This window comes from Ctenocephalides felis, unplaced genomic scaffold (assembly GCF_003426905.1).
Source record: "Ctenocephalides felis isolate EL2017-DRISC unplaced genomic scaffold, ASM342690v1 CF-g0.4_SCAFFOLD_03572, whole genome shotgun sequence".
Lineage (NCBI taxonomy): Eukaryota > Metazoa > Arthropoda > Insecta > Siphonaptera > Pulicidae > Ctenocephalides > Ctenocephalides felis.
Genome location: NW_020539726.1, coordinates 24,887,457 through 24,904,866, shown reverse-complemented (window position 1 = coordinate 24,904,866; position 17,410 = coordinate 24,887,457). Strand labels below are relative to the sequence as shown.

The 17,410-nt window shown below is 25.8% G+C and overlaps 2 protein-coding genes across 2 annotated transcripts; both read left to right on the top strand.

Annotated features, from left to right (window-relative positions):
• The first annotated feature begins 4,613 nt into the window (after window positions 1-4,613).
• Window positions 4,614-5,198, top strand: LOC113387644 (zinc finger protein 219-like). The gene has a single exon (XM_026625000.1). The coding sequence runs from the start codon at window positions 4,630-4,632 to the stop codon at window positions 5,182-5,184; it is 555 nt and encodes a 184-aa protein (XP_026480785.1). The 5' UTR covers window positions 4,614-4,629; the 3' UTR covers window positions 5,185-5,198.
• A 352-nt stretch (window positions 5,199-5,550) lies between these two features.
• Window positions 5,551-11,468, top strand: LOC113388277 (zinc finger protein 425-like). The gene is made up of 4 exons (XM_026625674.1): window positions 5,551-5,602; window positions 7,439-7,708; window positions 10,558-10,938; window positions 11,131-11,468. The coding sequence occupies exons 1-4, from the start codon at window positions 5,551-5,553 to the stop codon at window positions 11,466-11,468; spliced, it is 1,041 nt and encodes a 346-aa protein (XP_026481459.1).
• Window positions 11,469-17,410: the final 5,942 nt, after the last annotated feature.

Below are 17,410 nucleotides of genomic sequence, written 5' to 3'. Positions count from 1 at the left end.
AATGAAACTATTCCAAATAATAGTATAATCTTTACTGGTATACAAAAGCTAATTAATTAATAGATTCTACAGTATTTTTATATAAAATCATATATACCATGACAGTTAAAAATTATTATTTACTGCATAAACAATACCTCAAATAATAAATATATCGATATGGTGACAATTATGAATATATATATATTTAATATAAGCACTTAGTATTAAAGACAAACTCGATCTTCTAATAATATTGATTAAATGTAGAATTGCAACTTCTAGTATTTTCATCAAATCAAATAAGTTTGATGATCAATCAAAGATACTCATTTATGATCTCTTAACATATTTAGACAAAATTGTTTAGAATTTAGCTTTAACTACTATTTAGTATTATTTTCTAAATTTTTATACATGACGAATATATACAAAAAATTAAGTCTGCTCTAATATTAAATGTCGTACTAGCTTTATGTGTTAAAACGTTATTATATAGATTTGCTTTTTTAGGAGTAGATTAGTAAGTAAGAAATATACGTTTTAGAGTAGTGAATTAAAAATCGAAATCATAGAGAACAAAATTTCCGGGCGTTATTTAACTTTTGTTAATAGAATAAGAGTGACAGTAGTAATAATGTAATATTGAACGTAGTAGATGTTCGAACTTTGGGATTGATATTTTCTACATTTGAGAAAAAAATAGGGAAATAAACTTAGAGAATATATCGACTAAAATATGTGAAAAAAATATTATGATACTTAAATTCTTTTAAAAATTCTTTAAACTCTAATGGAAAATAATGCTCTGAAATCTTGTTCTGCCATTTAGATATCGCTTGTAGATATAGTACTTCCAGAATTATTTTATTTTCTCATTATGTAGTAACGCTGAATAATTTTTAATTTTGATTTTAAAACTTAACCATAGAAAAAGTAAATAATAGATACTCTAGCTTGTTTTGAGATTTCTATTAAGTTTATAAAACAATAGCCAATAAACCTAATACTCATACGTAAAATATACAAAGATGATATATTTATATCAAAAATTACAAACAAGAAATGATACTCATATTTTATTATTAAGTTGAATATTAATCATATGTCTACAAATAAGTCATTATTTTATGCCATGTTTGCAAAACCCGAATAGATGATCAATTCGAAAATTCGAAATATCAAAACAATTCGAAAATTTTTGGACATCTTTTGTAATTTTACCAAAAAACGTTTTTTATTGTCAAAAAATGTAAAAATTGTATGATTCGAGTTTATGATCATTTTTTGGGTTTTGTGACCCATTAGCCTGCTATGATAATAGATAGTGCAAATAGTTTCTATATATTACAATAACGATTTATCATTGTGATAAAATCAATCAGTAACTTTAAATTGAGCTGCCTTTTTACAGAATACATAACAGTATACAGTAATACAATAAATTTAAAACAATTATGCAATATTTATCAGATACTAGTTATATATACAAAATACATACATATAAGTTTATTTATGTTTATTAAAATTTAAGTTTTATTTTTGCAATAGTAAGTCGTACTCTTGAACTTTTTATATAGTTTTCAATAGATAATAAGAAAGATAAAATTGTTTTTTTTTAATTACGTACTACATTTGTTATTAATAAAAAAAAATTATTCGCAAATTCAAATAGTATATCTAGATCTGAATAAATCTGACTCTAAAATTTAGTTTTTCATAGTCAAAAACTGCATACAAAATACTTGTAGATCATTTGCACTGAAGAAGAAATTTCGTTTGAAAACAAATTGATTTGATTTAAATTAGATCTAGATATATATATTGTCAATCAAAAATGTTCCAGAAAAATAGACTTGATCAAAAGACATAATTTAATTATAATTTTTCCACAAAGACAAATTAAAATGTTTTTTACAAACTCAAGCTTTACTTGCACTTTCTCTATAAAACATATTAATATGAAATAAACAAATATAAGATTATATAAAAATAAGCAAATATAAAAATAAGTATTAATTTAAGGAAATTATAAATATGAATTTTTTTCAAGAAATTTAATTTCAATTCGAATATTATTTTAATTAAGTACAAAAATGCAATGTATATGGTTAGTATATTAGTATAGCACAGAATATGAACTATACAGAAATTGGATTTATGAAGTTCAGTCGATAATTAATTTTCCTGATTTGTTTATATTTACTTTGTAATGAAATAAGATACTAATTGAAGCAAAGTTATGGAATTAATGTAAATAATTTTCCAAGTTTTGGAAATTCATATTATACTGGGCAAAATTGCCCTCGCAATTCAAAAGTGCAATATAAAAATTGCACTTATTTATAAATTCTTTTTTTTCGAAATTTACTTACTTTATAATTGTACAAAATATTGGAAAATTATTGCCATATTAAGAAATGTTTCTTTCTTGCCAAGCATATAATTATTATATTATCAGTATTATGATTTCATGTATACGATTTATTTTTAAATGAGTTATTAATAAGTTGTAGCTTTATATATTATATAATAAATAATTATACAATTGAAGGTTTTTTGTATTAAATTAATTTATTTTTTGCATATACTTTTATGTATATTTATATAGGTAAGTGTATTGTTATATGAAAATATCTAGAATATCTAGTCAATAGCTTTGATTTCTATGGCAAATATAGTTTGATTATTTACAAAAATTAAGGAATCAGAAATTATTAAAGGAAACTATACAAGGTAAGTACTACTTTCAAACATATTTCAAATAAATATTAATTATTAAACATATTTTTTAACGTTTTACTAACATTTGTTTTGTCTTCCAGGTGTATATGAATGGAGTAAAGTTTCATTTATTTGGAGTATTCAAGACCATCTTACAATTATATAAACTATAGAGAAAAATAAATTGTTATATATAATGGAACAAGGAAAATCAAGATTCATACAAAAATTCTGAATTTCACCATTCAAAAAAGCTCAGAAATAAAATCATCTAAAAGTCAGGAGTCATATAACCAGAAGAAAAATAATTAATATATCAGGCATTGAATGAGCAGATTCTTAGTTAGCACTTTTATTTGCATAATAATATATTTATATTCAAAAAAGTTTATTTTATGAACATATATATGCATATATTATAGCTTATTTTAAAGTGATTATTATTATATGATTTATATTCCGCTAACAATTAAAAAAATTAGAAATTACAATTATAAAATATTATATCTATTTTAGTCGAAATGTTTTTAAAAATTTTAAAATAAATTCTTTTATAAAAATATTCAGTTATATAAAAGAGAACATATTTATAGTCATGTATATTTTATTTTTATTTGATTGATTTTACTCATTATTAAAAAAAATGTGGTAAGCTATGATCGTAATTTTGTCTAATTTCATTAATCATAGCGTTAAATGTTAATAAGAATTAAACAAAGATCATTTTACTTTATACATGTATACTATACTTTATACGTATATACTTGCACCGAATTATTCACTAATTATTATTAGTATCAATAAAGAGATTATTTCCTGAACAATTGTGTTTAAATAGATCTAATAAATCCGAAATAATTTTATGAAGAGTAGAATTATAAGATAATAACTATGTATTGTACCTGGAGAAGATTCTAGCAAGCTGCTTTTTCCAATAGTTTTCACAAATGTAAGTTTGATAAATAAAATCACCATTATATTATGAATATTATTTATTTTATGATATATATTTATATATAATATACATTAGCTAAATTGATTATATTTTTAAGGTACTTTGGAAAAAATCAAACAAATCAGGACCATACACTCTAATATCTAAGGCTATATAATCCACTCTAATTGTAAGATCTAGAGCAGGAGTTGTCAACCTTCCAGCTGTGGTGTGCCAATCCACTCTACTATGTCCTACTACCATTACTACCACTCTAATATGATTCAGGGTGCCGCCTAAATTCTAAATTATATAATGGGGTTCTAGAGGAGAAGAATTTTATTCCTAATTTAATTTTCAAACATATTTATTCAAATATATACTATAAAATTCTAACACAAAAAAATTTTTTTTTAATGCAAACCTTGGCCTTGTACATTTTTGCCTAATATTTCAATATCAGGAGTATAACTTTGTTACTTAATTTCACGCAAGATTCTAAACCATTTAGAAAAAATAGGTAGCCGACGCCTGATCTAGAGGATATAATGGACTCTATAAATCTGACGATTACTCAAAAATATAGTGTCAATAAATTTTCAGTACTTTTCTTCAATATGTATTAAAATAGTATTAAATCTTACTTAGTTTTTAAGTGTTATTTTAATTATTAAACTTTTTTAATATATGCATACTTTTTTTTTTTTAATTTTACATATATCAATAGACAATCAGAATATAAATTTATTATTCTGAATTATAAGCTATTTGTACTTAAATTTATGTACAAAGTCAATAAATTAATTAAAGTCTTTAATAATGTATATTTTCTATCTTGTGATTAGCACTGCAAACTCCTCTGCACTACATTTATATCATTTATATTCTGGAATCCAAGCATTTTCAAGTATAGTATTTCAATTAACATCAAGTTAAAAATAATTTTAATATTTTGCCTTTTTTCAGGTCTCCCATCAACTTTTGGCAAAAATATGCAGCAATACCAACGCCAATTATTCCCTAGAGAAAGGAATCAAATGGACCCACACCGGGTACCATGTCCACAATGCCCTCGCACGTACAAAACAAAATTAGCCCTAACCGCCCATTTGAAATATGAGTGTGGCAAGGAACCCCAATTCAGATGCCCTTATTGTTCCCATCGAACACACCACAAGGGACAACTACAAGTACACATTAAACGAAAGCATAAAGATATTTTGCAAGTCATGCCAAATCTACCAGTTACTTATCCGCTACCTCAAAACAACCTCAACCTTAACCCAGCAGCTGGAAGCCAAATACTCGATGTGGAGAAATTTAAGGCGCTTCAATTGTTCCAAAGTTTAGCAGCAGAAATGCTGCCAGCTTCAAATTTATCTGAAGAAGCCAAAAGTAATAGTTCGACGAGCAGTAGTCACTATGCAACGGAACAAGCAGATCCTAGTTTACAAAAATATCCAGATGTTTCGACTTCTGGACGAAATTTTTCTCAAGAACCTTCTGGATTTAGTAATAATATACAAAAAAAATTTAATTGGCCCTAAAATGGATCAAAATGATAGATGCATATTAATTATTTATATATTGTAAATGTGAAACAAATTAGAAAGTAGTAACATATATATTTATAAAACTATACATGTAACTAACTAAGTTTTGAGGTCGGTGTGCACGACGTCAGTATTTCTTGTAACATATATTCTGTCAAGCTTTTATCGTAAAGTGAGCGTATCTGAACGTGAAATATGACTCAAGCATCTTATTATTTTATTACTATTATTATTATTTTATTTAATTCTTATAAATATGAAAAAACACAATCACATAAATTTATCCTAATACATATATGATTTATGTTTAAATTCCAATAAAATATTTTGTATTGTACACGCTCACCTTACGATAAAAACATGACAGAAAATATGTTACCAGAAATTATGGCATCGTGCGCACCGGGCTCTAGTATACTAAATTATAGTCAATAAAATGAATTTTATTTTTAATTACTAAGACAGCTAAAACATATGATTGTTCTAATAATATTATCATAGTTAACATTAATATTAAATATATATTTTTCCTAATAGTGTTGGCAAACAATCATATAGGTTTCACGTATTGATTGATTAAGATATAGTTGCAAAAGGAAACTTTGGGTCTATTATTTTTAACTCGAATAGTTTTTCTCAAATATAAGTTTAAGGGATCGGAGAAAACTGTTTTATAGTAAATTATTTACAAGTATTTTAATTGATTATGTTAATATAGTCGCTAATATTTTGAGTGCCTATTGAAACAAACCTCATATTATCTACCGCAAATCTATGATACCAAACAATAATATTAATTTTAAGATATATATAATAATTAATGCAATTTTTATGTGTATTCACATTTTTTCTAAATAATGAACCTATATACTTTTAATACATTCGATTTATTTATTGAAATAGAAAACTCGTACCATGCTTTTAATTATATGTACAAATTTATTAAGATAACATATTTGTAATTAGTTAGTATGTTATTAGAAAATCTACAAACTATTGTATTTAAAAATTCTTTTAACTTATATTATTTTATAATAACAAAATCTGAACCAGTGAGACTCCTAGAATTAATTTCTAATTTAATGTATATGTTATTAAAATTAATTTTTATTGAACATTTTAATAGAGGTGGTAGTTTTGCAACTAATATTAAGAAAATGCAGCTAATAATATATTAAGGTGGTAATTTTTATTTCTATTGAAGGTTTTTACACTGTTAGTAAATAAAATCAATATTCTAAGAAAAAGAAACAAAGTCAGTAGAGATATTAGAAGAAAGCTGGCGAGAATGAATATTTTTTAACCCTTTCCACTCGGATGTCTCCGCTCTGGCTACAGAATACATAATAATCTCGCAATTTGAGAGTGGAAAGTGTTAAATTTGGATTAATTATTGCAGTATCTTTTTGCTTAAATTCTAAATTATTTTGTATATAAATCAATGTACAATTTTATGAGAAAACTTATAAATTATGATAATGTTTAAGAAATAAGCAGCTCGATATAGCAAATTTTATTTAGAAACCGCACATCGTACCTACATATGGCAAAAAAAATCTATATTTCTAACTCACAGTTGAAATCGAGAAACTTTTTTATATTTTAGTACTTGGAATTGTTTCTGAGATTTTTTTTAAAATAACTGTGCCGTTTTGTCTTTATTTCCTGGACTATATTTTTACATGATATATAGAGAAATGCTACTTTTATTGGATTAGATTTTAAATGTTATAGATTTTGATATAATAATGAGTGCAATTACTTACATCTAATAAGTGTAGTATACAAATAATTTTAACTAATTTAGGTATTTATCTAATTTTAAGATCGTTGTGTGTATATAATTTTAAATAAAAATTATGTCAATATTAGAGGTTTTTTATTTATATATATATTAGATTGTTTCAGAGAAAACGAAAGTTGACCTACTTTTACATTTAATGTATCCAAAAAAAGTTATACATTTGTATATAATACTACTATTTATTAATATAAAGTTATATAGTAACATTTTTAAATAAAATCTATAATCATATCACAAAATTAATTCTATTATGCTAATATAATTTTAGGCTGTATTTTAATAAGATTTAAATCATTTTTATAGTAGTTTTATTGCTTAAAGTATTTATACTGTAATTAGTCATTTTTAAGAATCAAAAAATCTCTGGTGTTGGACTACTCATACAATATTTTCATCATTTCATTATCACAATTATTTTTCTAATACATTTGATTTATTTTTTAGGTGGCGAAATATCCTGGTTTTCGTCATCCAGTTCTCCATGGCAAATTCAAGAAGTTTACTCACCTGGTTTAGGAGCAGATGTGGACGGCGGACCTTTCCCTTGCCAGCAATGCCATCGAGTTTATAAGTATAAGAGAAATCTAACTTCTCATCAAAGACTATCCTGCGGCAAAGAGCGGCAATTTCTTTGTTTAACTTGCGGCAAACGTTTTGCTCAAAAAGTGCACTTAAGAACACATCATAGGTCGTGTGATAGAAAGAATAGTTCGGGTTTAAAAGAGTGAAAACCGTAATAATTTAATTGGATATATATAGTTTGAATAACGGTTTTATACATTTTTAGTGTGTCTTATACTTGTTATTTATACTTAATAATTTTACAATACATTTTACAAATTATTTATATTATTATATGATTTTATTTTTCTGAACTAAAAAGCCTCAAAAAATAGTTTACTTAATTTTTCATTTATAACTGTTTTCCACGCTTCGGGGATATGGGATGTTTTCTTCTTCAGAAACTATTAAAAACATACATTTTTTAATTTTTTCATACACTTTTTTAGTTATTTTAAAATTGATAAAATTTACTTTTACTATTGGAACGATTTTTGTTTAATTATAAACACTCACTAGAATTCAAATTGTATGCAGGTATTTGTATAAAAAATATACTAGGTAGAGCTACAGACGTTTACTGTTTTCAGTATGTATCAAGACTAAATATTATTAATTCTCTTCTGAATTTAATTATGAAAATTGAATTCATTATTTTAGTCTTTATATGTACTTTATTCACTATATATAGTACAAAAAGCTCAATGAACTTTTAATTATAATTTTTAATGTATGTACAATTAAATTTCTAGTGATTATTTATTTAAAGAAACTTGTTTCAAAGATAAAGAGTAAATTATCTCAATTTTCAATTAATTAAGAAGTAGTTTCAGTTTCCAATTAATTACAAAAATTGAACGTACTCATAAAAACATATATTCTTTGGTAAGCAGTTCCTGAAGAAGGAATTAACCCAATTTAGAGGCGTAGTTAATTTTTTTAAATTTATTTATAAAATATGATAATAGATTATTTTTACTGTTGAAAATATAACTTACGTAACTTATACTGCATACATGCGTTTAAATAGATATATATCATTTGTATATTAAAAATATATTTTTTTATATACATGTATATTAGGGTGGTCCTTAACAAGGACATTTTCGAATTTCTTTGCTCCCAAGAGCACAAATGCTTTCAAATGAATAAAAAATGAATCTCTAATAGTATTAGCTCTTAATATAAACATTTCGATAGAGCGCACGCCAATTGAAAGTTTCTTATATTTGTTATTAACACACGTCATTAAGTAAATTCATATTGAGTTAAATTTATATTGAGGAAAAACTAAAAAGTATTTGTGCCTAGTTTTAACTTGAAATTTATTTGAATTGGCAGATTTTATATTTATTATTCACTTTAGATAAATTTAGATTTTGCTGTAATTATGTGCTAATGCAATTAAATTGATATTGATTGATATTTAAATTCATTCTCATATATGTAAAATATCTCATCAGAATTCTTGTTGTTTTGAATTCTATATTATTAGTTAATAGTTTTTAAAATTAAATCTCATAATACCAGTTGTTAATCAATTATGTTGTTAGTTAAAGTAATTTGTTCTATTGTTAAGAAATCAAAACATTATTTGTTTAATGTTAATAATTTAAATATTTATATGTACAAAATATATCAATCTTTGGCGTATTAGTATTAATTTTAATATTATTTATCATACAATGAAAAGTTGTAAAAATAAGAGCTGTATAAATATTTTAATTTAGTTCAAAATGTTAAAATTAATTTTTAATGATATAAAGTTGAGCAAATTGTTTCAAACGAATTATATATTAGTTAATTGATAAAATTGTTCAAATTATTTTTAAATAAGTTATATATTAGATTATCAATAAAATTGTTCAAATTCTTTTAAATTAGTTATATATCAGAATAATTAGTGTTATGTATTATATATTGTACATATTATATTAAAGTGCACTTTTGTAAAACATGTTTCTACATTATAGGGGAGACTGGGTACGGTTGATTAGCAATAATTTTGTTAATTTACCAGTTAGCTGTGAGAAAAGTAAATTAAATAATGACTTGAACCCTTGTCTTCCTTTGGGCCCTATTTCAAAATTAGTATAGTTTAACTGTTATAGCGACTGTCACTACCGACCCCTGACACAATCTCCTCTACTATATAATAAAATTGCAAAGTTTAATTAATATACTTTTTTAACAAAATAAAATGTTATTTATGTAATAAACACCTTATTGATTATTCTTTGTTTGATCAATAAAAACTTTTGCTGTGGTGATTTTTTAATAACCATTTTTTTTTAATTTCAGGTTATTTCAAGCGTTTTCCATGCCTAATGTGTGGTAGATCATATACAGAACAGCACAACTTACGAAAACATTTACGATTATCTTGTGGAAAAAACAAGCAATTTAAATGTTTTTATTGTGATAAAATGTATTACTGGAAAAAGGATTTAAAAAACCATTTGCAGAGATACCATGAGGTGGCAGATGTCGAAGTGGATTCATTTAAAACATTACACAACATTAATGACTTCATATGATCTGGAAATCATTAATTTTAGTTATTCAAAAATTTATGCAAAATTGTCATCAATTGGGAAATTCAATCAGATTAGAATTTAAAGTTTGTGCCATTTGTGACCCATATATATGACAAAATTTTAGAAACTATAAGTTATGTATATATTTCTCATAAGGATATAAATTATTATAAAATATTTGTATATAGATGTATATATGTATATATATTAGATAGTGGTTTCAGAAGCTATTCAATATTTATAAATAATATATGCAGTAAAACTAAACATGTATTCTGGGATAAACAAATAAATCCATGTATTAATTGGAGGTATTTCTAAATTTCATATAAGTAAAAAAATATCATAATTAATTTATTATATTGTATTATATTCTTTCTGTCTGCAAATACTACAATACCTCTAATCCAGTAATATTCCAGTTCGTTTTCAAAGAACATACTCTGACTGTTTCTAATATTTCAGGAACTTCGAGCACATTAAGCAAGATCTTACAGAACCCCAAAAAATTTGCCACAGATGCACCATCGATAAGTGTCATCAAGTTATCAAAAATTGCCGAACCTAGTCTACAAAAATCGAAATTTTCAATAGAAGAAAATGAACTTCATATTCCACATTGCTCCTTCGGATCAATTTCTTCAAGTACCGAGATCAATAGAATTCGCCCAATTTTTACTCCAAGATATCGATGTCCACGATGTGCTACCTGGTATTCGCACAAAAATTCTTTGAATGAACATTTGCAGTTTGAAAATTGTGCAGGACAAAAGTTAAAATGTCCCTGGTGCGATGAAACTTTTCGATTAGCGCAGCAACTCACAGTGCATGTTGCAAGACATAAGCGTCAGGAGTTAAAAAAATATCATAATTAATTTATTATATTGTATTATATTCTTTCTGTCTGCAAATACTACAATACCTCTAACAGTAATATTCCAGTTCGTTTTCAAAGAACATACTCTGACTGTTTTCTAATATTTCAGGAACTTCGAGCACATTAACAAGATCTTACAGAACCCCAAAAAATTGCCACAGATGCACCATCGATAAGTGTCATCAAGTTATCAAAAATTGCCGAACCTAGTCTACAAAAATCGAAATTTTCAATAGAAGAAAATGAACTTCATATTCCACATTGCTCCTTCGGATCAATTTCTTCAAGTACCGAGATCAATAGAATTCGCCCAATTTTTACTCCAAGATATCGATGTCCACGATGTGCTACCTGGTATTCGCACAAAAATTCTTTGAATGAACATTTGCAGTTTGAAAATTGTGCAGGACAAAAGTTAAAATGTCCCTGGTGCGATGAAACTTTTCGATTAGCGCAGCAACTCACAGTGCATGTTGCAAGACATAAGCGTCAGGAGTAAATATAGAGTAATTTTGTATTTATAATTTAATAATCTAAAGTATTTTAATTTTAGAATTTATAATTTAATTATTATTATGATTGTAGATATATTCTATTTCTTTTATACTGACGCCATATTTCGAAGGATTATCGAACCAAGCAAGTGATCTATCCAAAATCTATTAACCCAATTTTCATCGTGTGGAAGATTGCATTCGATATTCAATTAATTTGACGATTATTATTTTAATTTTTAAGTAATTGATGATTTTTAATTTCAATTTTCATAGTTTCTATATACAATATTGCATAGGTTCTATTCATTTTAACCCTTTTACTAGGAGAGACACTGCTATACGAACCAACAAGAAGTCTAGCGAACGGAACAGACAAAACATTTATTATTAATTTTTAATGACCATCAATGAAAATGTATTTGAGAACTGAAAATTACACCTTCTTTAGGAGATAAATATAAAAGTTACAATAAAAAAATATAATTCTCATTATTTTTATTATCGATGCCAGGTTCGATACTCTGAATGTCGTCTATAGGCGACAATCGTACACGCAGGTAGTTTTGCGTATGTCTCCTATAGACGACACTTTTAGCCTAAGGGTTAACATATGCAAATTTTCTCTGATCTTATGCAAAATAAGTTTAAGGTTTTTTATTTCTCAAGTATTGTTTATGTACAATTTATTTATATTGTATTAAATATATGATATTATATTTCAATATTAAACATATATGCGCATTTACAACTTTTGAATAATTCATGTCAATTTGCTAATAACACAGGTCCACAAGAAAAAAGTTGTCTCTATTTGGTGTGTGAAAAAATTATTGGAAAACATATGTCGCATATCCAATAGACTTTTTTTTGTGGACCTGTGTAATTAACAAATATACAGTTACAAAGCTCATATGTATTTAAAAATATTTTTTTTAAAATAAGTGATTAGTTTATATATTTTATACATATATTTATGAGTTTAGACAAGAAACTATTAATAATATAATAATATTTTTTTATCAGTTTAAATCAAATTCAAAATCAAACATGACCAAAATACAAAATTTGTAGACTAGTTGACTAGAATAATGTAATGTTACTAGCACATAGGATAGAGCGGGGCTCTATGGGGTTAAAAAGGTCCACCATCGATAACTCAAAAACAAGTACCTTAGGTATTAAAACAACTCTTTTATCTAACTTAAAATTAACAATATATCTTATAAAACAATTAACAAAAGCGTTCTTAAAGATATATATTAACGTCTCGTAAACAAAATAACAATGCTTACAGCCAAAAAAACTAATAACGAGAGAAATTACTTTTGTTATGAATCGCCGTTTATCTCCGTGGTTATTCATCTTTTTTCCTCAACTTACAAATATTTTTGATATTTTTTTTTAACTATATATAGTTGTTTATAGTTGTATAGTAACGAGAGAAATTATATAGTTAAAAAAATAAAAAAAAATATTTGTAAGTTGAGGGAAAAAGATGTATAACCATGGAGATAAACGACAATTTATAACAAAAGTATTTTCTTTCGTTGTTAGTTTTTTTGGTTGTGAGCACTGTTGTTTAGTTTAGGAGACCTTAATATCATTTTAAATTGTGCGTTTTCAACTGTTTTATAAAATATTTTGTTAATTTTAAGTTAGATAAAACAGTTTTTTCATATAACCTCTACAAAACCTTACACGTTGGTAGGGGTAAATCCTTACATTCGCAATGGTGTAACTTTAAATAATAAAAAATAGTAAATAAAGTTAAAAAAGGCAATTTTATTAAATATATTGAAATATATAGTTATTCCTTAAAACCAGATCAAGGTTATATGCAGTGTTATCTCTGTAAGAAATGTACTCATGAAATTTATATTTTGCATTAGTTAAATAATGTAGCTATTATTTCAAAAACTCTTCTGATATCAAAAATAAGACTTTGAACCTAGTTGGCTTCTTGCCTCCCATTTTACCCTGCCTATGGGGTAAAAAGACGCAGGTGACAAATTTTTGAAAAATGGCGCATTTCTACAATGATGGGAGTTTTACTTAACATAATCAGATAGTTGTTTGTTCAACACGTATTATTTGTTGCGATATAATTTGCTTGGTTTTCACGATATAATTGGTCAAAGTCAAATTAGACCTTTAAAACTATACCAGTTTGTTTTTTAAAATAGTCAAGCATATAGAATAGTAGTTGAAATTATAAATTATTAATGCAAAATAAAATATTTTATATACCAATCAACATTGTACAAAACTATAAAATAAATAAATACTACATTCTTAATATAAATTTATTCAGTAAGTATCAATATCTAATAAATATGTGTGGTTTTCACTATATAATTGCTCAAAATCAAATTAGACCTTTGTGCCCCACTCTATCCTATGTGCAAATCAAAAAACTATACTAATTTGTTTTTTAAAATAGCCAAACATATAGAATAGTGGTTGAAATTATAAATTATTAACACAAAATAAAATATTTTATATACCAATCAACATTGTACAAAACTATGAAATAAATCAATACTAAATTCCTAATAAAAAATTATTCAGTAAGTATCAATATCTATCAAATCTATGTATTTTTTCATTGGTCTACTTCCGTAGTCAGGTATGGTTTTTCCCCCGAAAGCTCTCGCTAATTCCACCCTTCTATTCGCAGGTCGCGATCCGTTGATTTTCTACGACATGAGGGCTTTGGCGCTCAGCATGCGTCAACATCACTGTGCAGCTTGCGGCCGATCGTACAAGCACAAAAAGCATTTGACGTCACACAAGAGATACGAATGCGGAAAACAACCCCAGCATCAGTGCCCTTACTGTGATTATAGGGTTTTTCATAAATTTACACTACCGCAACATATTAGGACTGTTCATAATGTTACGGTGACCACTAAGGATATATCGTAAGATAGTGAAAGATTGAGTAATTTGTATATTTCATTCTGTGATTATGAATCTTAATGAAGAGGGATTGAAATTTTGTCTGAACGAAAGTTGCATGAATTTTAAATTTTCTAAAAATAATTGAAATTGTCAATCTCGATAAGTTCTAAATTCCGAAAATGGCCAAAAAATCGGTTGCAACTAAAAATTTCGAGTGAATAAAATTTTGCCTGAACGCAAGTTGCATGTATTTTTAAATTATCTAAAAATAATTTTAGTTGTCGACAAGAATCTTCATATTTCAATAAGTTCTGATTAGCGAAAATAGGCAAAAAATATTTTTCAACTAGGAATTTCAAGTGATTTATATCACTTTCCATTGAATACTAATCAATGGTGATTATAAGGGTTTTCATAAATTTACACTACATATTACGACTGTTCATAATGTTACGATAACGATTAGGGATATATCGTAAAATAGTAAAAAGTTGTGTAAATTTTATATATTTCATTCTGTGATTTCATATTTTAATAAAGAGTGATTGAAATTTTGTCTGAACGCAAGTTGCATGAATTTCAAATTATCTGGTTGCCAACTAGAAATATCTTCATATTTCAATAAGTTCTGAATTGCAAAAATGGTCAAAAAATCGATTTCAACTATAAATTTTGAGTGATTTAGTAGATCAATTACTATTAGATCAATGGCGATTATAAGGTTCTTCGTGAATTTTCATGACCACAACATATTAGGACTGTTCATAATATATTACGTTAACGAACAAGATTATACCAAAAACGGTCAAAAAATCAGTTCAACTAGAAGTTTTGAATGAGCTAGTAGATGACTAATCAGTGGTGATTTTAGGGCTTTCCATAAATTTACAATACCACAACATATTAGAATATCGTTACTTTTACCACTAAGGATATAATGTTAAAATGTAAAAAAAAATTGAGTAAATTTTATATTTCGTTCTGTGATTCCAAAATTTAATAGAGTATTTTTCAATTAAGAGTAATTAAAATGTTTCCTGAATGTAAGTTTCATAAATTTCAAATTATCTGAAAATAATTGGAATACCAACAAGATTCTTCTGGTTTCAATTAGTTCTGAATTACGAAAATGGCCAAAAAATCGTTTTCAACTAGAAATTTGCGATGGGTTAGTAGACTGACCATTGGATACTAATCAATGGTGATTAAAAGGTTTTTCATAAATTTTCATTACATATTAGGACTATTCATAACGTTACGTTAACGACTAAGGATAAAAAAGCTTAGTAAATTGTATATTTCGTTCTGTGATTCCAAATTTTAATAAAGTGCAAATGGAATTTTGCATCGAAGCAAGTTGCATGAAATTCTAAATATAATCGAGCTTTTCGACAAGAATCACGTAAATAATTCCGAAAATTGTCAAAATTTGTTTTCAACTAAAAATTTCAAATGATTAGTCGATCATTTTCTACTGGCTTCTAATCAATACCAACAAGAAACTTGTAAACTTCAGTAAAGGAAATTATTCGAATATCTAATCTGATAGCATTGAAGTGGCTCGATTTGTACGTAAGAACAGTGAATGTTAACGGTATCTAAAGCCTATTAAAAGAGATTGAAATATTTATAATAAGCCTAATAACAATTAATTAAAAATAAACTGGCTGTTCGATCTTTATCGACAACAAATCAGCACAATTTCCAACTAATATCTTTCTCAACTGAGTTATCAAAATCGGTTCATAATAATTGCGAAAACATCGATAAAAATTACGCCTATATAAAAAAGTGGCTAAAACGTAACCGACTGTAGCCGACATTGAATTTTATCACATACACATGTTTTTTGAAGCATTCTAGATTCTCCTCCCATGAAGTACTTCCTAATGGCGGTCCCATTGGGAAAGGGGTCGAAAAAGAAAAGGTTTTGAGGCCGATTATTTGAGTCTGGGATACTTAAACATATTTTCTTTGCTATATTCATTTTTTAATGATTGTGCCAAACGATTCAGAATGACTTAACGAAGTTAATTTATGAAAGACATATCATTAATCAATCCAGACAATTATATAAAATTATATCTTAAAAATTCATACTATTCAATAGACACGTTTGAATATTTCTCATGTGAGTGTTCTCAGGTTTAAAATGGGTAAAAATAAATATTATAGATTAGTTTAACTTTTTTTAGAAGATTTTAGTTTGGAGTATCTTTTTATACAAAAAAAGAAGAATAATGAGTACATTAATAAGTAAGTAAGTTTACCCCAGAATTCGAGATACCCAGCTGTAAGTCTGTAAATACTTGTATATTGACACCCTAAAGTTGTCCCAAGACCTACATATGGTAGGGTATCAATACCATATGTAGGTTTTGAGACAACTTCAGGGTGTCAATATACAAGTATTAACAGACTTATTTTTAGAGCTGGGTATCTCGAATTTCGAGATTCTTACCCAATTTAAGCTTATTTTATTTATTTTTTTATGATTTGTTTTTGTTAATCAAGACTTTAATGTTTTATTTACAAAATTGATTTAAGCTTAAATGACTGGACTAATTATATTAAAATATAGTAGGAGTTATGAGGGATTATAATTTAATTTTTCTGACCTACATGAATTTGAAAACGATATTTACTGTGCTCTTTTTTTGAAAGAGTAGAAGCAATCATTTTAATGTAACTAATTATTTTGATATGGATACATAGATTATAGACAAAATGTGATAATTTTAAACTGAAAATGTAACAAATTCCTTCAAATTTAATATTTATAAAATATTAAATAAATACATTTATAATTAACTAGTAATACAAGTAGGTAATTATCTTTGTTCTATATTAAAAGTGCCAAAAATGGCGTAGCTTGAAAACCATCAGTTGACAAATGTAATTTATTTATATTTATAAGTTATTTAGTCATAGATAAAAGAAGAGTATGTTTAGTTCCCAAAAATTCAAAATCCTGAAGTTGCTGCCATAAGTTTAAGTGTAGATACTAATTTGTACATATTCTAGGCTATATGTATATGATGAA